Source organism: Grus americana, chromosome 14, assembly GCF_028858705.1.
Source record: "Grus americana isolate bGruAme1 chromosome 14, bGruAme1.mat, whole genome shotgun sequence".
NCBI lineage: Eukaryota > Metazoa > Chordata > Aves > Gruiformes > Gruidae > Grus > Grus americana.
In genome coordinates, this window is record NC_072865.1 from 6,112,539 (window position 1) to 6,138,397 (window position 25,859).

Sequence of the window (25,859 nt, forward strand, 5' to 3'; positions counted from 1 at the left end):
TACAAATGGCAAAGGGAGAGATACGTTACCTACCTCTTCCTCAAACAGCTCAGATCAATGGTCTGGGGAAGCTTAAAAGAGGGAGATAAAACACTGGCACTGGGGGAGGAGGGTGTGTATGCTGCATTTGGAGCACTCACCCTTTGCAACCCAATAATTCCCGCTCCAACATCCCCAGTTTTACCCCCTCTTTATGTGGGGAGCTGAACCAACGCCTTGCAAGGAAATGCCATGCAGCGCTGCTGGTTGGGAAGAAGGAACCTGGGGAACTGCAGCTCATCAGCAGCTCAGAGGGTGACAGTACCAGGAAGAAAGAAGGGTAAACAGACACGCAATAACAGACACAAATGGTGGGACACGTAAGTCCTTTGGAAGAGGCGGTCTGATTTCCCTCACTCGGAAGCAGTGAATGTAGTGGGTAACGCTATATTTAGTTTGGGACTCAATATGCAGAAGAGGCATAAATGAAGTAAGTAAATAAATCAAAGAAGGGGCAAACACTTTAGAAGAGTTCATGTAAGGACAACTCTGGAGAACAGGCAATGTTTCTTACAAACTGGGGCAAAAAAAGTGAATACGGAAACTCAGTAATTCCCTCAGCAACAACAGAACAGAACTTTCCCAGTCCTCCAAAGAGGATTTAAAGGTGATATTTACTGGGTTACACTTCAGTGAGCAAAAGATGCAGAAAACTAACAGAAGAGAGCAATATGTGTATTTACACACCTAGAATTTCAAGACAACCAGCTGTACTTTGAAAGGAAGGAAAGGCCACTCTCTTGTCTAAAACTGGATTTAAGGAACACAGAAAACACAAAGCTTTATGTTATTTGTATTGAATGTTTGGTTGGTTCAGAAGCAAAATAGAAATTCTTTATCTGAAAATTAATGTCTGCAAAGTGACCAGAAGGCTTTTTTTTTTCTCCAAAAAGAGACTTTTTATATGAATTATCTCATTTCCTGATTAGCAAACTAGAAGTATGAAATTATTTTCCCCTTGGCTATATCCCAGCTGGATCAAAGCACTGGCCCAAGAACATACTGTACCAGTTTAGTTATTGAGAAAGTCCAAGAGAAATTCAAGCATCTACTTCTCATCTCTCCTGATAAAGTTATCAACCCTGGAATGTAAACACAGGCCCAGATATGTAATATATGGCCAGATACTTGTCCAAATAGTTTTGTACCTGTTTTTTGTTGCAGTTACTCCAGCACAAACAGTACCTGCTCTGTTTTTGCACCAGAGCCCATGTCCAGTCCTAGACAACAAATAACCAAAGTTCATCACGCCATCACGTCTCTTCCCAGGTCACATGGGGAAAGGTTTGTTCCATACCTGGAAATACCGTCACCTCTAAAGAGGACTGGAGGGCTACAGCTCACACAGGAGCTGCGTGTGCGTGTGGGCCAGTTGGCCAGCTTATAGCTCAGGGACAGCCTGTAAGGAGCAGTGTATAGGTGGGTGCTGGAGCCCAATTCCTAACAGTTAAACATCGCTATGATATCTATTTTCAGTAAATACAGGGGAAAGAATCCACACCCACATCTTCTAAATGCACAGGGTCATCCATGAAAGAAGTCCTTTGCTCCAAGCCATGAAGTCACAAATCAAGACAAAACAAGCTGTTAACCTGTTTTTATTTTAGTGTGGAGATATACCATTGGAGTAAGGATTTAAAGCCATGACAAGTACTTCTGGGTAAATCAGCTCTCTCCTATGTAACCATGTGAAAGATAAATCCAAAGACATGCTGACAGCCAAAACAGGAGAGCAGTATTTCTCTCTGTTGGAACAAATAGGGCTATCCTTCAGCAAGGTGTCTGTATAAATATTACAATAAGTGAGAACTGATTACTATCTTCCAAAGAGCAATGTTAACATAGGCTTTAAAAAGAGATCAATAGGCATTTTTATATTAGTCACATTATTGGCAGCTTGCCCATATCTGCAAATATATATATATTTTAGAAGCTCAAATCAGCAGCCAAATCATGCTACATACAGAAAGACAGTAAAAGCACATCTCATAGAATTATATCAGTGCTCCCTCCCACCTACAACAGAAAGTTTTACACTTATGTCTGGCCAGTAAAACTAATTCCTTTTTACTGCTCACTGGAATACCATCCCTTGTATTCCTGACTAGGTCTTTTCCATTCCCCTTCCTCATTGTTTTATTTCATAGATGTTTTGCAAATACATTGTCAGTTGGATTAGACTGCACTTAACCTGAACAGGGTTCACCACTCACTGGGTTTAAAACACGGAGCAACACAGCAGCAGAGAGAGATCTGGTGTACATCACTGTCCAAAGCCTATGTGCGTCCATGGTCAGGAACAACTCTGCTGAACATGGTGCAGCTTGAGAAACAGACGCACCTGAGGAAAGTCAGGGAGACAGCCCAAAAACCCTCAGTGCAGAGAATCAGACACAGAACCCACAGACAAACAGCCCTAAGAAAAAAACTAGGCTTTGAGTTAGTTGTTGGGTGAACCAGCCTTTGAGCTGGGAGCAGGAATCTGTGTCCTGTTGCTTGATTTATTTTGAGTTCAGTGAAACAGGACTTGTTATATTCTTTGTAAACAAAGAAAGATATCTGATTCCATCACCTTTCCCTAACTTCGAGTATCCGCAAGAACCCCGTTTTTGGCAAGTCTCACTCACGTCCAAAGAGGTAGCAGTGTGTGTAAATGCTTTATAGTTTAAAATGTCATATGTTGATGCTGACAAGTTCAAGACACAAGAAGAGGTTGCTATGGAAACACACGCTGTATTGCCTGGAACATAAGGCAACATTTTACATTAAAAAAGGAAAATAAAACTTGGACCAACAGTTGCCAACTTAGATTTTGGGTGGGGAAAAATTAATTTGTCATTTGTTCTTAGATAGAAATATTTCAGTTTAGAAACAATGAAGCTAAATACAATGAAAGCATTTACATTATATTTTGGATTGTTTCCCTTGCCTCAGAACAAAAAGTAATTTTATATAGAAAGACTTTCTTTTTCAGTCCATATACAGCAAATCCATCCCTATATTCCCATGTGCTGGAGTCTCCATATAATTTTCCTTTTATAATTAATGAAATCACTTTAACGTACTTTAATCCTGTAACTCTTCTACAGCCTCACTTACCTATGTACCCACGTTGGCCAACAGAACTAATCAAGGAATAGAAGTGATCAGAAACGTGCAGAATTCCATCCTTGACTGGTCAAGCGGCGCTTAGTTGCTTTATGAGCCCCCCCCCCTTCTAACCTGTCATTGTTACAAGGTGACGCCTGCCCTTCGGGGGTATCGCTGTGCAGCGGCATCCTTCACTGACAGTCTCTTCTGCTTCACTCCCCTGCCCTCACAACAAGCACAAGAACAATTTTAAATTCCGCAAACAACAGTTTCACTCTGCAGGGTCCATCAAAAGCCCGATTCTAAGACACGGTTCCCACACACCCATTTCCTCAAAAGAAAAAAATTCTTTGCAATTAATCTTTCTCACATAAAACATATGTCCAGAAGAATTTTATTTCTGGAAACTTTCTGTTAAGTAACCACTGGATTTCAAAGGGAAGATTTAAAAAAAGGGGAGGTGGGGTCCTACTTCAGACACTTTATTTTTGGAAGCACAGGAGAAAGTTTGTGTTGTTAGGCCTGAAACTGATTCTTTCATCCTTTCCTATATTGAGTATTCTAAGAAATTTCATTTTACTAGGGCATTTATTTGTTTTGGATTTTTGGCTATCAAAAAAGTGACAAATCTACAACTCAACTTAAATTTATCTCCAATCCGCAGCTGCAGCTGATGACACCTTCATGATTTTTGCAAGTGGAAGGCCAAGATATGCTTACAAACACAGAAGATGGCATCATAGTATCATTGCGTCACAATCAACATTTTGCTTGATAACTTTAGTAAAAATCTAAACCAAATTGCAGACATTATTTCTTCATAAATACCTGAGGAGCAAAGGTGGGAAAACCCCTTTTTTGCTAAGTTTAAGAGAGAGGATGTTCAGTAGATGCTAGCAAGCCTGAAGACAAACATCTGAAATGGAAATAACCTTGGAACCAGCATGAGAGCAGAACCTGTCATTGTAAATGCATCAGCAGGCAAACAATGCCAGAAAGACGATTTTAGAAAATATCTCATTTAGGGTTGTATTTTCAAAGACGTCTGAGGAGAACTGACCTCCAAACACAGATGGGCACCTACTCTCCTCAAAACTTCAGCTTACATGGTTACAGCTGAATTCCAACACATCCGACTTGTTTTTTTCCAACCATCCCACTGTCATAAGGAAACTCCTGTAAATGCTTTTTCTGAGTGCTGACCTCAGTGTCTCAACAGAGCTGTAGGCTACTGAATTCAAGGGCTACTGCTGCCACCCAGGCAAAATGGGTCACAGCAAAAGGAATGAGGAACAGCGTTTCTGGGTTTTAAACGCCACATCATTTTTGCATCTATCCAGCAGCACATTTAAATTAATTTATTACTGTATTTTTAATCTGTCTGTACATGATTGATTCTGTAGATAGTTCCATAGTAGCCTTTTAAAAATTATTGTTGTTGTTGTTATTATTATTATTATTATTAAAAAAATGTAACCCACTTTTCATGTAGACCTTCCAGATGCGTAGTAGATGAACTTTTCCCCTTACCTTCTACTACTAGCATCAGTAACACTGAAAAACTCTTTTCTTTTCTTTGGAATCTAGAAACTCTGTGTACCTTAAAAACCTTACAAGAATCTTCAAGCAAAGCAAGTATAAATTATTAGTACTTGACTTCAATATTGTTTAAAGCCTATCTTTTTCTTCTGTCACACCTCACTTCCCATTTTTTTCTTATTACTGCCTTCATTGAATAAATGTGTCTACAGAAACTTGTAAATAGGCAGGACAAATGTAAGGATCTTTATAAATTCAGTTCTCTTAAAAATCCACAGTTGTATCTATTTCAAAAGGAAATATGGAAAAGCTCATCTGTGAAGATATTGGGACTTTGGCTGCAGTTCACTCAACTTCACAGGGTTCATCACAACAGTATTTGGCTCCCCTCTCTTCTGTTTTCTTCACTGCTAATGGATACTTTACTATTTAATTAGTGCAGCATGATCCAAATCCCATCAAAGTCAATAAAACTCTTTTCATTTATGTTAATGGCTTTGGACCAATGCCTGAATTAGTACCATAATCAAATAAAACACCCTTAGGAAAAGAATAGATACACCAAGCTTACACTTTAAAGTACAATCTTAAAACCTTCCTAAGGTTTTTACTTGCCTTGAAGTAAATCTCATTATTGAACATCTCACAAAACCAGCTGGACAGCCCTTTTTTGCCAGTGTGATTAAAGTGTCAGAAGGAATCTCAATGTATGCATCACTTCTCTGTGAAAAACCTTCCCACGATTAGGATGGAAAAAGGTTACATCTTCCCAAAGCTATTCCTGTGGCTCTTACACTGTGTGAGTACTGTGAGGGTTCACCCTGTGGGAAGATAGATTCGGCAACCGTGTTTAAAAAGTCCTGCCCCCAGAGGAGAATAACACTTGTTATTTCTCTGGCACCGCCTCAGCTATGCCAACACAGCTATCATCTGTTGGGCTGAAGAAAACTTCACCAATGTGACTAACGCGTGAAGGCTGTTTGGCGAGACAACATCCAAACCTCACTGAACGGCATTAAGACAGTCAATGCCTGACCGAGGAAGGCTGTGTTCAGCGGAGCAGGTGGTATTATATGTAACACTGCTGAACTTCCATAACCACTTTAATCAAATTAGCAGGAGAGAGCACCAGCTATTTTTATCATACAGAGAGAGGAGGCTTTCTGCTCTTAGACTATACTCCAGTCACTGCAGAAATTAATGAACCACAAAGCAGGGAAAATGATACTATGTAAACAGGGATATTAAACCTTCTTCTGATACTTTTGACCCATTTTGGCAATACCAACCAAGCCGCACAAAGCCACTGCATCATTTCTTACATAGCAGCACGCTTTAATTGACCAGCATATTAAACATCAAAGCTTTTTTCAAAATTTGACCGCAGAAATCATATTCAGAAATCACAACCCACCAGTGCTGACTCAGCGGCAGAGCCACAGAATACTTTTTTAAATTCCCAAAAGCCCAAACAAAAGAACCAAACCTGTGCTGTCGGTTTGGACGAGGTTTTTTTTATTTCACACTAGCCCACCCTGGCAGCACAGTAGACTGGAAGACAACTTTCCTTGAAAACAGCTTTGGCAGAATGTTAATAGAGAAGGAAGAAAATTCAGGATGAGAGGTGCTTCAGTCCCTTCTGGGCTGGAGCTGTGAACCCTTCCCGTGGAATCAATCACAGCAGCTCTGGAGGGGACTGTCCTGCAGCGCACGGGACGTGTTGGTGACGTGCGTACGTGTCTCCAGCTCCCTGCTCCCATCTGCCCAGTGCCCCTGGGCAGCCCTGACTCACCTCGCACTGTCACATGTACTTGTTTGTGAGTGCAAGAAGTTCAGGTTGCTCTCAATCGGAGTCAGTGTTCCAGCCCTGCCCTGCAGACTGGCACTGAAGATAAATGGGGACATCGCTTTTTGCTTCATTCTCCCTTCTGGACGTACTTGTTAAAGGAGAATATTCACTGAACGTGGATTTTGTTGTCAATAGCCAAGAAATACAGTGTTTTCTGCTTATTCCTGCTGCATGGGCTACTCATAAGCTATTCTCATCACCTCAGCAGCCCGATGCCAGAGCTCAGCATCTTGCCCTGTGACATTGATCAGATGTCTCTAACTGCTCTTTCCTTTGGCCTTTTTTCTGACCCATCCCTTCCTCTCCCCCAAAACACACACAGAGAGTCATCTCACTGCTTTGAACACTACGCTCCTCCACAGGAACCACAGTGCATTTTTCTCCAGTGAAGGAAGTGTTTCCAGCTCGTGAAAAGGAGAGCGGTACTGCCCACCAGCCCAGAAGCAGCCTGTGGGGAGGTAGACTTTCAGACAATCTGTGTAGCTTTGGAATTCAAACACGTTAACTGTGGCGGAGCGCATTAACCACCTCTTGGCAGCAATTTCAAAGATGGCCATTTGCTCCACATTCCTTGGCAAAGGAGCAGTGCTGAGAAGGTCCCTGGCTCTGTGAAGGCAAGGAGTGAGAACCCACAGGCTCGGCCATCACCTAGAACCAGCTGTGGGGAGGACATCATCAGCTGCATCCGCACAGACTAGAAAACATGAATATTAGGGCTGGTGTAGCCAGTGCATCGTGCTGCCCTGTGGCACTGCCTAGTGCTTTCACATTTCAAGAAGCACCAAAAGGTTTGCAGCAAAGGTAGCTGCCTGCCACTTTTGTCTCTCTGCTTTGCCACCACTTTACAAGGCTAGGAAACAGAGACAAGGCCAACTCGCATGGATGCTAAAGAAGCTTATGGAGACCAGCCACTGAACAGCAACAGGACTCTATATCAAACTTCAGGCAACCTGCACTGCTCCTACAGCCAATACCAGTGGTGATGGATATTCTTCTGATCAGTAGGACGGAACGCCCCTGGCAATATTCACTAGGTGGCTCACCAAATGACCCTGAAGTTTAAGAGAACTTTGTTTAGTGCTTTTTTAAAAGGCTGGACAAAAGGCAGGCAAAGTAGCACAGAGCCAAATGGGCAGCTTTAGGACACGATGCTCAATGTGTGTTTCTGTCATGGTGTTCTGCTCCCTTGTGACCCTGCAGCATCACAGCGAAGCTGTAAGGTCACTTCTACTAATTAGAAATAGTCCAAAGTGCAATTCCACTGAAGCATCTCAATGTAATTTCAAAACTTCTCTGAGTTTCCAGCTTGGTAAATGTTCCAGCACTTTCTAATCCACGTTCAGTTGCCCTCTTTGAGTGCTAACAACTCCTCCATAAAGCAGCCTATAAAAGATCAGAACTTCCTCAGAGGAGACAGATGTCAGACTATCTTCATCATTCTTTCAAAGGATACTTTAAAGCATCTCACGATTTGTCACCAATAGGTCACTAGGCAGCCTCAGTATATCAGGTTCTGCCTGTGACTCTGCCTTTTTTAGTTAAGAATGTGATGTCCTAACAACAAAATAAAATTTAAACTTAAGGATTTAGTAGACTCCTTCCAAATGTCTACATTGTATTAAGTCAAAGCAATAGACTCAGTGGTGCAGAAGAGATATATAGAGGATTAAATCTGACCTGATAGGTCTCTGACGTCAGTGAAAAGTGGTCTTAATATAAACAAATATAAAATTAATAGAGAAAAGCCCAACAGTTTCCCACAGTGGGATAGCTAGAACATACTATAGGACTTGCAAGCAGTGACTCAATATTCCAAAACTGTATCCTTGGGTTAAAGACCACGTGGAGTTCATTCTGGAAGTGCACTATAAAAATGTAACCTAGTCACAAACATTTCTTAAATCCACAAGTCAAAGCAAACACCTCTTTCAATCATTTCAAAAGAACACAAAATTGCCAGAAGCAGATAAACCCTTCAAAGACCTAAGTATATCTATCACGGATGAATTTCACATTACTAACATCGTATTTATTCAACAGTTTTGCCAGTGGTGTCATGATTTCTACAGGCTTGCATAATAACATGAAAATGTCACAAAAATTACGTCAGAATGGTAATTCAGAGATAGGAAGCCATAAGGCCTTCAGTGAGCCCAAACTTTTGCGTGACAACAAGCAGCACTCATAGCTGTGTCTATCCCATCTGCCCATTCATGACCAAGAAGTCTGAGAACCTTCAAAGATGCCAGGATCCCTGGTCTCCTCTTCCAATGCATTTCACTATTTCTGAGTATGTACGCAAATCCTGAATACATTACTTAACGAAATCTCATGTTAATAGCGCATACACATTCACAGATCTTGTGTGTCCTGCTGCCTCCCAAGAATGAGTGTATCTCTTTTTGCCAACCATGGTAGCCTCCAATCCAGACTGTCGGAGGAGGGCACGTCACCAGAGGAGTGTGAAAACATCTAATTACATAAGGCCAGGTCCTCAGCTAATGCAAAGTGACAGAGCTCTGAGGAATCCACGGAGACACGATGATGCAGATTAGCAGAGGTTTGGCTCATTATAATTGAATAGACCCAACTTCTAATTTTCCCATCTAGTGACAGATTGTTGGAAACCTGACCACCAGAATGTCAGAGGGCAATAGGGAGTTGTGAAAGGAGATTGCATCAGAGAAAGTAAACTCCAGTTTGGCTAGAAGCATATTTACAATCCAGGAGTTTCAATTAGCTGTTGCTGAGTTATCACAAAAGTCTGTTGAACAGATGTCCAATTAGAGTTTTTCTCATGTTGCTGTCTCTCATGATTTTGGGTTTTTTTTTTGTTGGGGGGTTGGATTTGGCACTTTGGGGGGTTTTTTGCAAGCGATGCTAGTTTTACTGAGGTCAGAGCTAATAATCACAGATAGGCAGAGAAAGCTCTTCCCACCATCACACCTCCAGCAGTGCAGAAGCAAAGAGGGGCAACCTCAGTAAGCAGAAAAATCATTCTCCTTTCTGGCCCCATCTTCACAGGAAGAAAGAGACAGAAGAGCTGTCAGAATGAGCCTGCAAATTCAAGGCAGCTGGAATTGCCTCATCCTCCTGGCATGGACAAGAGGAGGGTTTCTCCTGATCCCTCCCCCTTGCTTAATGCATCACCTCTTCTGTGGTGGGGATGTGGTGTGAGGCAGAAGGGGAAGAAGGTTTAGCTGAGCTATTTCAGTTTTAGAAGCATGCAGTTCTGTCCTGTTCCATCCAGCATACGGGATATAAACAGCAATGGGAAAAGCTGCACTTGAGCCTCTCGTACTCACCTCCCTCACCACCACCACCACTGCACCAGGGGACAGAGAACAAGGTGAAAGACAAGGTTATGATGTGGAATACTCCAAGGCATGCTTTTTGTCCCAAATTCTTTGCTAATCAACCTGCCGATACAAAGCCAAATGAATCCAGTGAAACTAAACACCCTCACTTCAACGGCTTTGGAACAAACTGAAAGATCAGCTACTTGGCATGGGACCTCCCAGGGCTTCATGCAAAATGATGCTGGACCATAACATAAAAATTGACATAGACCTATTTTTTCTGTATAATTCTCTGTTTTGATAAATGCAAGATTATACTATGTTTTCATAGGTCCAGTATTTTTATTCTATTTTTAAGATGCATATGATTATTTTTGGCCTTAATTTGACTGCAGTGAACTAACAACTTTATTTTCATAGTAAATTCATTACCCTTTCCTACTGAGGAGTTTAAATTAATTCAAAACATCTTGTAAATGGTCTTGTCTTTCTTTGCTTGCCTATTACTTATCTAGACTGAGTTTCATATTCCTTTTTCAGAGTGGTAAATCATCCTTTGATTAATCACATTTTTACACTTACTGCTTATGTCAGCCTTAATGTGCCGTAACTTTGCAAACAAATGTAATATTGACAGACATCTCTAGCATTTACTTGGGGATTAAATATTTTGGTTTACTGATGAATGGTGGATCTGCCATTTTCACAATGAAACCTGAAACTATTAGGAAACTCTGATTTCAAGCTTTGTTATAAATCTGAAATCAATCCAAATTCATCCCTAAAACTTCTTCATCCCTAAGCTCTTTATTGGTTTTGAACTGAGAGGTGTAAAATTTGTGCTCCTGGGGTTTAGGGGCTATTTTGTTCCCAACAGGTAAAAGACTGTGACCTTAGGTAGGTTCCCACTGTTCTACAGAGAGGTGTTTTGAAAAGTTTCAAAGCCATATTTTTATCTACCTATTACTTACTTTGTTTAAGTATATGAAAATTTTTAGACATTTTCAGCCTTGCAAGCTTCAAAGCCTGCCAGCGTCCAATTTAACTTCTGTCACGTGAGAGACTGTTGGCACGTGAAAGACTCTTGGCCCAGCTCAGCTGTCTTCATCATCAGGTAGTGATTTATTTCTCAAAGACTGTTTTTTAAATACATTCTGGTTTGCAGAATGCTGTCCAAACATCTCTCACATTCCTTCCACAGCTCCTCTGCTTGGGGAAAGAAATAAGCCTAGCAATTTTAACACTCAAAAGAATCAAGAAGTATATCCTTCTGCGTATGAGTTGGATGAACATGATTTACCCAAAAGCCATGATTTAAAACAAATAAAACCACTATTAAAATAGTAACCACAGCCTGTGCTGCCACCTATCCTTAGTTAAGCTCTGAATTTTCTGCAGGCTCTTTTTATAGCTCCGAACTAGGGGCTCTGTCCTGCCAACAGGTCTCCCCTTCAACTGATGTAATGGCCACGGACACTGGCCCTTGGACCAGCCTTGGGAGCCACACACTTGACCATGGGAGTACATGCGAGATGTATCTGCTTTGGGCAGGTACTGGATCTTAGTTCTGTCTTTTGCACATGGGGGAAATATCAACAAAATTAGCAAGTCTTTGGAGTAAAACCTATGCTTTCCCCTCTTCCCTTCTAAATTCTATCATTTTACTGCATTTGTATTAAAATTTAAATGGTTTATTACTATGTTTAGCTCTTGAAATATTTTGACTCCCAAGATAATAAGTCTTTTCTTTCCTGTCGGACTTGCCATACAATTTTGACTTTCTCCATCCTATACTGTACAATATTCATTATATCATGCCAAAAAGCACATGTTCAGAAGCACAACTTGAAAAAGAAACTCTTTCTACAGGCCAAATTGTGCAAGAGTAGCACTGAATCCGCAGTCCCTGTCCTTCTGGGCATGCGGTGTAAAGGTGCCTGTGGATGGGTTTGCCTAAGGGGGCTAATACATGCCCAGAGCTCCACTGGACATGCTGGAAGCCGCTGCTGTAGCCCACAGAGCACACAGGGAGGAGACAGGCATGAAAGAGGGACTACCCAGCAGCAGAGGGAAGCAGGCACAACAGCAGGCCTGTAGAGAGATCTGCACTCGGGGCTTCTGTAGAAACATGCTGTATTGCATACAAAATTCAGTCACTCCTGCCATTACATGGACTGCTTCTTCTAAGTCCTGCAAGTGATGGGGTTAAAGAAAAGAGGTCAGGAAGAGCTGCTGGCTAGCCTGCTAGTTAGCCATGCAGCTTCCTCTCCTCCGCACATCAACTTAATTACTCTTACAGCGATAATAAATCAGAAAACACATTAATAAGGGCTTAAAGACTCAGGGCCTACATCAAGATGTGGCACTGTGCTGTCCTAAAACCTCAGAAAGAGATTTTGCTTTTATATCTTTTTAAGGCCAGTTTAAACATTGACCAGGTACTTCCTTCTAGTTTTCTTGCTTCAAAAATCTTGTGGAAATAGTTCACCTTCATTAAAGGGCAATAACAGCAGCTACCTATAGTCAATAAACCTAAAGTCAATAATATAAATGCATTAAATTAGCTTCATCTAGCTACAGGTAGAAGGAGCTCTTCTCATCCACAAAGATACCAATGATGTTCAGCGACCCTTTCTCATTACAGGATTAGTAGGTTTCATGCTTAATTTCAGTAGAAAATAGATTGTAATCTGTCCCCTGAGGTCCACCAGGCTAGAGGTCAAATGCTGGGAAAAAGTGGTCTGACTATATAATGAAATTCAAACACAGAGGTGGCAACTACAGGAAAAGTTAAAGGGAATGACAGTAGGAAGTTAAAGTGGCTTTATTTACAGCTTACCACATCAAAAGAAAAGTGATAACATTGTATTTTGCAGGTGTAAGAGTCAGAAAGTACCACTGACCCCAGGCAATTTTAACCTCTGAATTCTCCATGGAAAGATGCACAAGTGAAGAATTAATTGTATTTATTTATTTTGAAGATAAAGGTCACAAGTGCAGCAATAAAGAGGCAAAACATTACATTTGATTTAAACCAATATAAAGGGAATAAGACACAATATAAACCTGAAGGGAACGTTGATAAACTGTAACACACTTAGGATACCAAGACCAAAGAGTAATAGCAAGTTACTCTTGCAAATAGGACTTCAACGTTAGCAAGGCAAACTTTTGGAAAACAAATAGATTAGCAGATACAGTCCTAGAAGGGGCATGAAGCAAGAAAAAAAAAAAAAAAAAGGCAAGTATATAAATTAGTGGTCAGGGCAGGTTCTCTCTGTGGCACCAGAGAGGTGAAAATGATACAGAAGTTACCACGTTCAGTGACTCAATCTATCTCCCCCAGTTGAGGTGCAGCCAGCCCAGGTAACACATGCCAGTGGACAAAGTCTCTCAGAAGTACACACAATGAGGAGAGATCCCTGTCTCTTGCTTCGTTTTACCATTCAACAACTTGCCTTTCCCTTCTGACTGCTTCTCCCACCCTCCCCTCCACCGTCACAATGACCTTTCTCCCCACAGCAGCAAACTCCACTCCTTTCTCTGATCCCATAACATCCCTTCCAATGGAGGTGGAATTTTATTGCAAAGTACCAGAAAAAAAAACCCAACAAAAAACCAAGCAGAGCTACAAAGTAGAAAGACATCATCCACAGAGCAGAACAATGTTTGTCCAAAGCTGCAGTTCCAACTTCTGATGCTCAAAGGCACAAGTCAAACTCCTTTCAAAATCATGAGAATAAGGACATGGTTTTACAATACAGCTTGAGTCTATCCATTACCAGAGGAGCAATCTCACTCTCCTCGTGCCCAGCTGAGGGCATTCCCACTCCCATCCCTCTACCTATACAAACGTCCATCTCACCCCACAGTTGAACTCACCAGTTCAAGCAGCTAAACTGGAAGGCAGCGATTCACTGGTTTGGCCACTCACACGCTAGGTGGAGTAAGAGGAGCGAGGGTGTTGGAGCAGGGCAGGAACAGGAGCACAGGACAGGAACAGCCAAGGGAACAGGATTACCCCTCTCGGCAGCAATGAGGTGTTAAGAGATATTCATCTGTTCTGTAAAATGACACCTTCAAAACAACATACTTGGGATGATTTTCACTGGCCTGGTGATTTTTGAGACTTCAAAAAACATAACTTGCATCTCTCTGTCTTTTCCTTGAGGGAAACTCTTACTTAAAAATACTTACTTTCAACAGATAATAGTTAATTAGAAGAAAAAGTAAAAAAAATAATGCTGAGATTCCCATTTATGACTCCAGGAACTCCAGATTAGAGGAAAGTGCCAGACATTTTGAGACTTGGGAATAATTCAGAGGACCTATAGCGGAGACTGTGATTTAGATATGAGGAAGCAACATGCTCTTGAGCACTTGAAGAGGACACTCTTCTTTTCAATGTTACAGTTTAATAGAACGGTGCTGAAAATAGTGTGTGAAATGTGGGCCTTTCATTTTGCAGACTATTAAAACTGGGAACCCGCTGTGTCAAGACTCTGCAAACAAAGATGAATTTAAAACACACACAGATAAAGGGGCTAAAGAAATCAGATGTGATGTGTTAAAGAACTTGCTGAAACTTTGGAAGAAGGAAAGCAATAAAGGGAGAAGGTGATCTGAAAAAGAGGGTGTGCACATCAGAGCTATTCACAGGAAGCAAACGCAAAGTTGTGCAACCCCCTACAAGAGACTGAAGACCTCCTCCCTGATCCTCTGTTTTAATCAGACCCAGTATGAGAAATGTCCTAGTGTGCAATTAAGTAATGGCATGACCTGCTTACAAAGCAACAGTCACCATTAATAAAAAGTGCTCAGAAGTAGGTCGAATAAAATACTAGTGTGATCTGTGGAGAAAAGGTCCTGCTCCATGCAACTGCTGGAATTCTGATTGATCAAAAAAAATATTTTCCAGTCTTCTGTAGCAAAAAGTAAACATGTAATTAACTCAAAATGTGGGAATGTCTTGCCGTATGCAGGAGTCTGTACTGTTAAATTCTCAGAGAATACCTTGCGGCACCATGAGGAAGCAGTGAGCTGGTAGATAACTAAGCTAATAGCATTTTTCGAGGGACACACCTCTGGAAGCTGAAGAGGGACAGACTTCTCAAAATAGATGTTCTGCATACCCCAGAAAGTAATTAGGACTTTATCAAAATCAGTTACAATATTTGGATCTTTCAAGATGGAAAGTAGAAGGAGCCATCAGGCACGTTTTTTTGCATGTACATGGTTTAATATTCTGGTTGGAAAATTAGTTCTTGTGTGGTCAAAGACAATAGTACAGCTGAGATACTACTACTACAATGAGGACAACGCAACACAAGGTCAAATAGGACATAAGGAAGTATCTATCTTTTATCCAAAGGCCTACAACATACCACAAAGATACCAGTTTCGATTGCCTGAGGATATTCTGTCCAGATGGTGTCCACCTGTATGATCTAAGAAACTACTTACTTTGCTCTCAGATAAAATGTAGGTGAGATGAGCCATGCACAGGAGATGCAAAGAAAAAAAAAAAAGTACTTACTGATGACAGAGTCTCTTTTAAGGACAGCAAAATGAGGATAATTTACTCCAGTTAGAGGCTGAATCATAGTGTTTACACTCTCTGTGTTTCAGACTATAACTTTTAAAAGGGAAAGTCTCTGCAATTTACACACCAGAAAGGGCTGTCCAACTAGGCTAGTATTGCCCAGGGACACGAACAGCAGAAACCCAGAGAATGGGTTATGAAGCAAAGTCTCTGTCCTGTGGAAATACATAGATATGCTTGAGTGTTAGGCATCAAAATAGCTCCATTGTTTTCTGTCAGGCAGTGCAGGTCTTTTACATCATGTGTGTGGATGTGGATGTGGATGTGCAGTGAGGCTCTGGCTGTGCTAAAATTTACACACACGTTTGGCTTAAATATGTAGAGACCCCAGCTGAATTCAAAAGATCATGTGGGTTAATGGACATCCCACTCTAATCATCTGCAGAGGAAGGGCTGATATTTTCTTAAAGAGAATGGCTTTTAAATTTTGCGCTATACTGTGTCACAGGAATTATTTGCATTTCTTCTGCCACTGTATTATAGTTCTACTTGTCCAAAAAGCAAAAAGCCCACAGTGGACTTTGCTGTTACTCAAAAACCAGATGGCAACTTTGGTTTGATTTTGGTTTAATTTGAAGAGAAAATGCTCCCAAATCAAGAGATTATATATGCCAAATTTTAATCCACTAAAAATGGATGCAACCTGATCATAATGTGAATGCTAAGAACTCAGCATACAAAAAAGAATTACTAGAATTATTTGTAGCAGGCATCTGTTTTAACCGTCAGGCACTCGACCTGACCAGACTTTGAAGACAATATTGTGCTACCTTGAGTTCTGCTTTTTTGCTACATCACAAACCAGCGTAATCCAAAAAACAGATAAAACAGAAACAAAACTAAATTGTAAATCCATATGAAAGCAGGAGATGGATGTCTAAAAGGAAAAATAACACAGTTATATAAGCATGTTTGTCTTCTCCTGGTGTATTCATTGTGAGCAGATCGTTCACCCTCTTATGCAGGTAAATAACATGATCCGCCTGAGGTGAGTTAGATTCAACTTCAGCTCTGTGGCAAGTTCCAAGCAAGCATCCCTGTTGGAAGGTATTTAAGAATATAACCTTAAAATTCACTGACTTCAAAAAGCTCAAGCTCATGCTCAAGGTGAAGCAGGATTATACTAAACAAGGATAGATTTCACAAGGTGTTTAAATGTCTTCAGTAATGCAGGGAACATGGCAGGAGGGAGGGGGGAAATATTCTCCCAGGATGGAGAAAAGTGGGTATTTCACATGGGGCATTGGAATTCTCTTGGGAGACACCCTTGACTGAACCTGGAACCTGAGCTACTACATTTATAATTTACAAATTAGGTTATATGAATACACCCCTGTAAAATAAAGACTGCAAAAAGTAAAAATATTGCATTATCTGATTTTAAAACAGTAAAGGCAATACTAATAATACAAATAACACGTAACGAAGTCTCAGGACAACTGAGAGATATGTGCTTACATTGACGGCAGCCAAAGCACCCATCAGTTCCTGAAGATTCATGACTGGCTAGTAAAGCAAATGGATCACCACAAACCCACCCAGGTCAGCCCAGTACTACAGGTACTACTAGTATTGGGCACAAGTCTAAAAAGCACTGCTGGCGTCCCAAGCATTTCTAGAAGAAATAGCATCTGGGCAAGCAGCCAGCCACCAGCCTTCTCTCAGTTTGCGAGGGTTATTACAGCATACAGTAAAGACTGAAATGTTGTAGAGCAAACCCTGCCTATTTCCTCACATAAGAGGAAATGCTTATGTCCATTATACCAGTAAGGTGACTATGGCTTGGTACCCCAAGACATGTAGCGCTTACAGTTCCATAAGAAAACGTACAATCATAGATGTCCTGAATAGTTTACTTTCTGTATGTCTACTTCTAATAACTTCCCATTTTAATGACAATATAGTGAAACTTTTGGACAGCTTATATTTTCACTTTTAAAAAAGGAAGGGGATTACATTAATAAAGCAGAGCTGAGACATCATGTTGTGTTACGGAAACTGATGTTCCTCTATTTGCTTCAGTGGGTGCTAGATCATACTGAATATTCAACATGAAGCTGTGATCCTCAGTCTTTCAGGATCTTGTCAGTAAGTTTGACTCTGCACAGCAGCCTAATTTAATCATGTGCTCATTAGCTATACCAGATGTGGTGTTGATGTTGTGTTTCTCCTGTATCTGCTTGTGTTTAAGCACACATTCTAGCCCATAGACTATGAATGTTATGAGGATACTGGGATAGAGTTTATGTCTCTGAAGTTCCACAACCAAATACTGCCATCCTGTCAACCTGAAGAAGACATTTTTGGCACATCTGCCTCAAGCACTGCAGAAGTATTTATCAAAATGAGAAATTCAGATGCATAAAGAGTTCTACAATGGCAGGTTCATCTGCTGGAGTGAAGAAAGGAGTTCCAATAGTTGAGGCAATAATCTGGGAGGACTAACATGACCCTAACTCTTTATTGTTTTATGGCATTTTTACAGCCTCTAACCATTCTCCTTCACAACTAACCCTTGGAGAGGACAGCCAGCTCTTTCATCCTCCAGCTGCATCCACAAGTAAGGATCTGGCCCAGGACCAAGAACGTACTCCAAATGCAGTATCTTCCACAACATTCTGCAGGCCACTGACAACTGACCACGTTGGTTCTGCCCACTCAGTGGAAAATTAGTTTGAAATGCTATCGTGCCAACCAAGATGATACCAAGTTGTCCAGAGTGTTTTTATCTTAAGTAGGAAAGCTTTCACAAAACTTTTTCTTTTTATATGGTAAAAATCACATCCATAATTCAGAGAGCTGTTAAAAAAGCTATTGATTAGCTTTAACTTTCCAGTTATTTGTAAAGACCCATTTCAGTTCTGAAAATACACCTAGATTGCATTCTTCAGAGGTTCTCATCATGTGTCTCTGATTTGATTTTTAGGTCAATAAAACTAATTTTGTCATTGACTTCTGTTACAGAAAACTGGGAGTGCCCAAACTAACTGTGCCCTCCTCGGTCAGGGCAGCAGATAATTCTGTATATGCATTCACTGTACCTTTTTGGTTTTTAGAATTATTGCAGATTAAAAATCTTCATCATTTACAGTACAGTTCAAAAATCCGTTTGCAGATCTACTATTTTTATGTAAATGCCTTCCAACAACTTCTCATTTTGGCAATACCAACACCACCAGACAGACTCTTCTCAGACAATAATTGGAAAATAAGACACAGTTGGCAGTAAAGTGCAAACCAAAGGAGATGTTCAGAGGAAATAACATCAGAAGTTGGCAAGGTGGCAGATGCATTCACTGACTTGAACCAGATTCAGTCAACAAAAGTTTGCAATGTAAAGATCAAACTATGAAACTTCAATTCAAATATTATTTCAGCCCTAATGTCTGGATGCAAAAGCTGGAAGCCCACCAGAAGCATAGACAGATGTCAAACCACCTTCAAAAGCAAGCACTTCAAGAAAATACTAGGAATTAAATGAAGCAAGTTTATAACAAACAACTCTAACACTTGTCAGTTGACAGCTCAGTTGTCAGAGAGCTCCACCATCCCAGTCTCCAGAGGAATCTAGAAAAGGAGGTGGAAATACTTGGGGTATGGTAGGAACATTGGCCATGGCATGCATATTGTAAGGCAACTGAAAGAAAATCCATGATACTACAGAATTTCTCCATTGTAGTAAACTAGGTGTGAAGGAAAAAAAATAGACATAGAAAAGCAGCTGAGAATAGCCTTGTCCGTGTCTTCATTGACATCTGAAATACCAATAAACCTGAGAATAACATACAGCCCAGTGGTCTCTCAGAATGTCTTGCAATACACTGCGCCAGAGACTCTGCAATACTCCTTCCAAACACAAGAAATGAAAAGGTAAACTGAGAGACAGTTAAGTGCAGTATGAACTTCAGTGCGTTAGTTGCTCATTATTGCTGTCCACGGACCAGTGGCTTTTGGGGAACCACCGGTACCATTTCTTGGAGTTTGTGTAACTCTGTTGATATCTGTTTTAAACTCTGTCCCCGCAAGAAAGAAAGAAACTGAGATGGAGGGAATGGGTAGATTTGGAACATAGTACCCAAGGGACTGGAGTTCAATTTGTTGTTCCACAACAGATTTACTGCACAATCTCAGGGAAATCATTATGGCCTGATGCTTAAAGGTATTGAGGTCATGCTTCCTGCAGGAAGGCTTCAGTGACCTGGGCAAAACCAAACATGGTCCCTGCCCTGCAACATTTACAATGTAGGTACGCACTGGAGGAAACAGTAAGTAATTTCCAAATGTATTAGCAGAATCACAGAAGTTGTAGTGCCATGCAAGAATCAACGTGGCATCCAGATTAGCATGTGGCAGCTCCTGCGCTAGACCAATTCTACTGCTTCTACTGATGAAAACAAGAATGTTGGAAAGAGGCAGGCACACAGGTTGTGGTCACAGGTTAAAAATGAAAATTCTTTTGGTAGCTTTCCGGATTCTAGCCATTTATGAGTGCCATTGAATCAAGGCCTGGCTTCATTCCTTTGCATTTGAGAAGTTACAAATGCAAAAAGAGCAGAATTTTATAAACACTTTGTCATTTACACATGCAACATGAGGCCTTGGACCTTTAGAGTCTTATCCATACTTTGGCTTTAACTCCTGTTATATTTTATCATGACTCTTGTCTCCAAATATAAGGAGTCCACACTCTGGCTAACACTGGGATGAAAAAGGAACAAGCTCCCTCACTGCCCTTACAGTCAACACCTGTGCTGATAAGAAGAGCACACGGCAAGCAGCAGCCATCAACAGGATCTTCCTCCACCTTTCAGCACAGATGGACAAGGATGAAGAGCTTTGGCTCCACCCTAGTTCTGCAATGCCCAGAGCAAGGGAATTTTGCCTTACACAAAATGATCTGTGCTAGGCCAGGTATGGGGAGAGCAAAACACTTCTGCTTCCCCCCCAGAGGCAGGCTTGCAGGCTCATACTCTGTTTTCTGAATTGCTCTTCTTGTTCAGTCCTGGTGTTCCTCTTGCCCTCAGCCAGCTGTCCACATCACACAACTGCAACATTAAAACCTGTTTCTGAAAACAGGAATGCACATGGCTAGGAGAAACCACAGGAAAGGAAAGAGCAAGGGGAAAAGTATTTGATTCCCTTCCATTCTCAGATAGCCAACATACTATCTCCATACATGTTATCTTCTTGGCACAGCAAGTGAGCAACTTTCTATGATTAAATAAATAGAAATGCAAATGACTCAAACTGGTTTTCTATGCAGAGAACAGAATGCCTTAAAATTAACTAATCTCAAAATTACGAACTCTAAAGGGTATAGCAAGAAAATATTGGCTGGATAAACTGTTCATTATCAAAAATATAGCCCTTTTCTCACTAAACAAATTGTTATGCAGTAATTACTGTTCAAATGATAGTATGACAGCTTAGGATGTCAGGGACAGTCATAATTTGACTGCTGAACATGCACTCCAGAACAGAAAGCTGCAGCAAGTTTTAAAACACACAGCCTTGCAAAATGTATCACAGGGAGCTGTTTTGCTTGTAAAACTCAAACTCTTTTGTGACTTTCCATCAGTTACTTGATTAGGCAATGAAAATCACCAAGTGAAAGGTCCATGAAAACAGACTCTGAATAAATTAACATATTCCAGGGCAAAGGCATATTTCACATATCAAAATTGTTTCCAGGGCAGTCCAGCCCATTATTTGGGCAGACTGGAAGTGAAAAGTGGAAGAGGATGCTCAGAATGTGCCATTTCATCCTCTGTTTCAAAGCATCAGACACCTCAAGCAACTTTACCACAAATCAACATAAATCCTGGGTTCAGCTGCTCTGTTCCAGAGTAGCTACCACCAAGCGTGTGCTCAAACTTCTAGTGCCACTGTCTGTAAAGAAGTGCCTAGTGCAGCACAGCTATTCCCACACAAGGGAACATTAGTTAATTTGCATTCACAGTTACCATATGAGGTGTGAGTTTCTGACAGTCCACACATTTTATATTTAAAGACTGTAGGAAATTAATGTAATTATCTTCGATATAATAACAAAAGTAACTTACCAGCCCATCGCAATTGCTGATAGCAACTGAGGCATTTGGCAAATCAGTGATATCCCCAACATAGAGGCAATTCCCATAGAGAGGTTCAATGTGAGTTTCGTCACAGTCCTCCTGCCATTCAACTGTTGCTCCAGGGGCCACAAGGCGGGAGTTTGGCCGCAACCTGAAGTGAAACTCTCTTCCAAAAACAGTGACATTGTAAAATATTTGCTCATTTGCTGCTTCATGTTGCAAGTCCTCTGCAGCTCTCCTGAAGCGTGCTTTTGGCGGTCCAGACACCAAGTGGGATAGGAACCTGCCCTCTGAATCGGTGCTGGTGGGGATGACAAGGCTGTACTCCTCTATATTCCTCAGAATTGGATCTTTACAGGGCGAAAGCAAGAGAGGAGAGAGATACTAGAACTAAACACATCCTGATGCCGCGGGATTTATATTCCATTATTCATTAGCACAGCAGACACTTACATAAGGCAGATGGACACTGCACTCTGTACAGGCACTTCATTCACTGGCATGAAGTGTGCAGAGTTCATTCAAACTTGCCTTTTGCTCCCCAAAACACCACGGCAGCGTGAGCCTCCCCACCCAGCAGAGACCCCACACTCCTGCCCATGCAGCAGGGTCCCGCCACCCTTTGCCCACCCAGCCGGGATGCTGCGCCCTTGTCCACCCGGCCAGTACCCGGGTCGCCTTGGGGACTTTTAGGCTACCCGGGTGGCTAGCGATGATGAGAGGGTGCTGATCCACTTCGGGACTGCTCGCAGGGGCAGGGGTAGGGGCTTGGTTTGCAGGTGGCAAGCCCCCAAGGGAAAGGCACGTCCCTCAAACTACCCCCGGTGCGGCGGGGATGAGCCGACTGGTGATGGGGACGCGATCGGCAGCGGTGTCAGCGGGAGCCCCGGCAGTTTTGGACGGCGGCGATGGCCGGGGCGCAGGAGGAGGAGGCAGACAAGCTGCCATGTGCTTCATCCCGCACGGAGAACTCCAGGCACCGAGCCCTGCCCGCCGCCCCGCCGGGGCTCGCCCCCTCCTTGGGGCAGGCAGCGGGCGGCTGCGGGCACCGGCGCAGCGCTGTCACTGCCGGCGGTGCTCCCGCGTCCCTTCCCCACCGGCAGCGCGGGTGCCCCTGTCCCCGTCCCCGCCTGCCGCTTGCAGGAAACAACTGGAAACCCGGCAAAAGTAGCCGCAGAAGAAGTTCAAGGGGAGCGGAAAGCCGCGGGGCGACGAGCCGCGACTTCAGACGGGCGGGCTGCAAGGCACCGGCCGCCGGCGGCGGGGCAAAGAGAGCAGCCCAAAGGCGGCGGGGCGGCCGCGGCGTCTCGGCGGAGACCTACCTCTGTCCCCGGGGCGCCGCAGGGCGCCGGCGGGCAGGGAGAGCGCGCAGCAGAGCAGGACGCAGGCGATGCCCGCGGGAGGGTCCATCGCGGCGGCCCCGGCCCGACGCGGGGGCCGGCGCCCGGGCTGCCCGCAGCCGGCCGAGCGCCGCGCCGCCCGCAGCCGGGGCGGGCCAGGCGGCAGCCCCGCTCCGCGCCTCTCCGCGCCGCTCCGCGCCTCTCCGCGCTGCCCCGCGCCCCGCCGCCCGCGCATTCGCCCAGCCGCAGCCGCAGCGGCAGTGGCGGCCGCGCTCCCGGCTCGCAGCGAAGCAGAGACACCAGGAGGCGGCGGGGGTATAATACTGGAAACACAGGGCGTGCAGGAGTGAAGTCAGGCTGATTGACAGAGGCGCTGCCACACGGCGCAGCCGGGCCGAGGGGAGCGGGGACTGCCCGCCCCGCCGCCCCGCCGGGCAGCCCCGAGCACCGCGCCGCCCCCGGGGACCGCCCGGTCCCGCTCCGCGCCCCGCCGCCGGGCTTCCCCAGCCGGGACCCTCCCGCTCCCGGGGGCGCTCCCCCGCGCCGGGACGGGTTCTGGGAGCGGGGCTGGGAGTTGTCAAAAACGGTCTGCAGCAAAAAGAAACACCCCTCCCCGCCGGGCTCGGGAGGCCCCCGGGGCGCTGGGGCAGTGCCCTGCTCTCAGGGCTGCGCGGTCCCGGCTCCAGTCTGTGAATTCACATGGAAACTGGTGGCCAAAGAAAACCAGAGCCAGACTGGGCAAACTTAAGGCACCTCGGCGTGAGTTTTGTTGGAGTCTTCGGTTTCCCGTTGAAAGCAAGGACTCAAATGGAAAAAGTGCCACCAACACAGGCAAACAATGATCAGAAATCTTCATCTGATCGAATAAATTACTCTAAGCAGCCATTTCACAGGAAAAAAATTGTTTGGACTATTTGCTAATAAGCCTGAAATTACTTGCTGCAAAGCCATCTTATATTAAATATCTGCAAATGGAGAGATAGACCCTGAAAGCATTCAGGAATACTATAAATACGATATATAGAAGAAGATTTTTAAAAATAATTAAATAATCAAGAGTGGCCTTTATGGAAAAAAAAAACCAAGTTATATTTGTTTCCATATGGCCAGGATAAATGCCATACCGCTTATTCCTTTCAGATAATGTATATATTTACTCAGCTGTTACATTATTGGGATCATTAGCTGTTTCCACCACTTTACTATTTAACCTTGCAGAATCCTAATAGCCCTTGTGCTCTCGCTGTCCTCACCACGTCCCTTACCTCCCGCAGACTGACTCGCACTGTATCTGCAGGTATTATACCCCTCTGGAAATTTGCATGCAATGGCTTCCTGTAGGAAGCTGGTCCTCTGCCAAGGAATTTTCCTGGGTATCCTTGACTATTCTTGCTCCTGTCTAACTAATTATTACCTTCCACCCCTAGATTATGGACACAAGTGAAGGCTGCAGAAGAAAACCAACAGCTAGCTACTACTGCTCGATGCCAGTGACTAGGTTTTATGGACCCCAGGCCTGATCGGTTATGGCAGTACATGATTTTCTGCTTCCTCGGTTTGTTGTTCTGGTTTGGTTTTCACATTTTTTAGGTTAAGGATAAAAAAGGAAAGATTATTCTGAATAATGGAGTAAATCAATTTGTACATCCCATTCAAACATCCCTTGACTTAGCTTTCCAAATGACCTCTGCTTGGGATTGCTGTCTGCACCAGGCTTCTCCCAGTTCTTCCTTTTGGTTTGTTTTTCTGTTGGCTCATTTTTTGTTTTGTTTGTGAGTCCATATTGAGCAGCTTCTCTTACTTAAAATCTCATATACTTTCATCAGTACACAGCTGGTAAAGTTCCAACTTCATTTTTATTGGACTTGTATTTTAAGCTGATGATGTGGCTTTTTTATGTTCCATCCATCCCATCCTGCTCAAATTGCAATAACTTCTGCTCATAAACTTGAAAGGGAGAGGGATTGGTCCTATATTTGAAATCAAAGTTCTTATTTCTATATGATGCATCCAGAAAAAACTAAGGAGACAGAGTATATTATAGAAATACAAAACAACCCAGCCAATAGTTCTACTAATTAAGATGGATTTTTTTTTCCCTTAAAAAAATTGGAGGTTAGAAAATATGCTCTAATATGGATAACAGCTGTACTGCGGAATAATGATATAAACAAAAAGAATCAGTAACCACCTTCATGTAGTTTATTTCTATATAGAAACCAAATTCTATGTGCACATGTTATTATCTTATCACATGGGGCCAAGACCCAAAACCTCCATGGGCTCCAGGGGTTGGTGGAGCTGTTTTACAACCTTCTTTAAAAGTTTCTCTTAAACAAAACCAAACTGAGAACAAGTGTCAAACAACGGAGCCAGATCTGCAGTGGTAAAAACTGTGCTTCCACTGAACTCGCTGGAATAAATCCTGATCCCCCACTGAAGTCAGTGACAGTTTTGCCACTGACTTCAACAGAGCCAAGATTCTCTGCAGTAGATTCACAATGCCAATTTAGACCAACTGAGGATGTGCCACATGGCACAGCAACAGGCCCATTATCCTTCCAGAGAAAAAATGGATCCATGTTTGACCCTGAGAGGATGGTCCAAAGCATGCCAACCACCACAGAGCCTGAATGAAGGGAATTCAGGAAGAGAAGTTCTTATATCCCTGCTCTTACATCACTATAGCAGAGAAATTCAGGGGTAGTACATAGTTCTTCCCCATTTCCTGAACTATTTGCCCAGGATTCTTGCCATGGGCAGCCAAGGTCACTGCCCGGGTTTCCATGGTAGAGCTTTGCCATGGCTGTGTATCCAGCCATGAAGTATCCAGCTGCCATGAGGTATCCAGCAGGATACTTCAAATTTTTTTAGAATGAACTAGAAAAACTCAATATGAAATGTATGTACTGCTGCATTACTCATAGTCCACAAACCTAGAAGTTAATTGGTGTGAATGAAGTCACACCATGCTTATTTTACTGGAATAAAGGGAGGAGGACTAGATAATGCAACTGTGCTCCGGTA

General features: G+C 42.9%; 1 protein-coding gene across 8 annotated transcripts in view; it reads right to left on the reverse strand.

The window, feature by feature from the left end:
- The window catches only part of ADAMTS2 (ADAM metallopeptidase with thrombospondin type 1 motif 2), a 264,978-nt gene that overhangs the window by 165,664 nt on the left and 73,455 nt on the right, over window positions 1–25,859 (reverse strand). For 3 of the 8 annotated variants that reach the window (XM_054841265.1, XM_054841269.1, XM_054841264.1), the window contains one exon: window positions 21,481–21,842. The exons of 3 other annotated variants lie outside the window; for them this stretch is intronic. In XM_054841265.1, coding sequence (XP_054697240.1) covers window positions 21,481–21,842 — 362 coding nt within the window. Of the gene's footprint in view, window positions 1–21,480; window positions 21,843–22,814; window positions 23,213–25,859 lie in introns of those variants that run through there. 2 more of the 8 variants (XM_054841263.1, XM_054841261.1) reach the window with 2 other exon arrangements.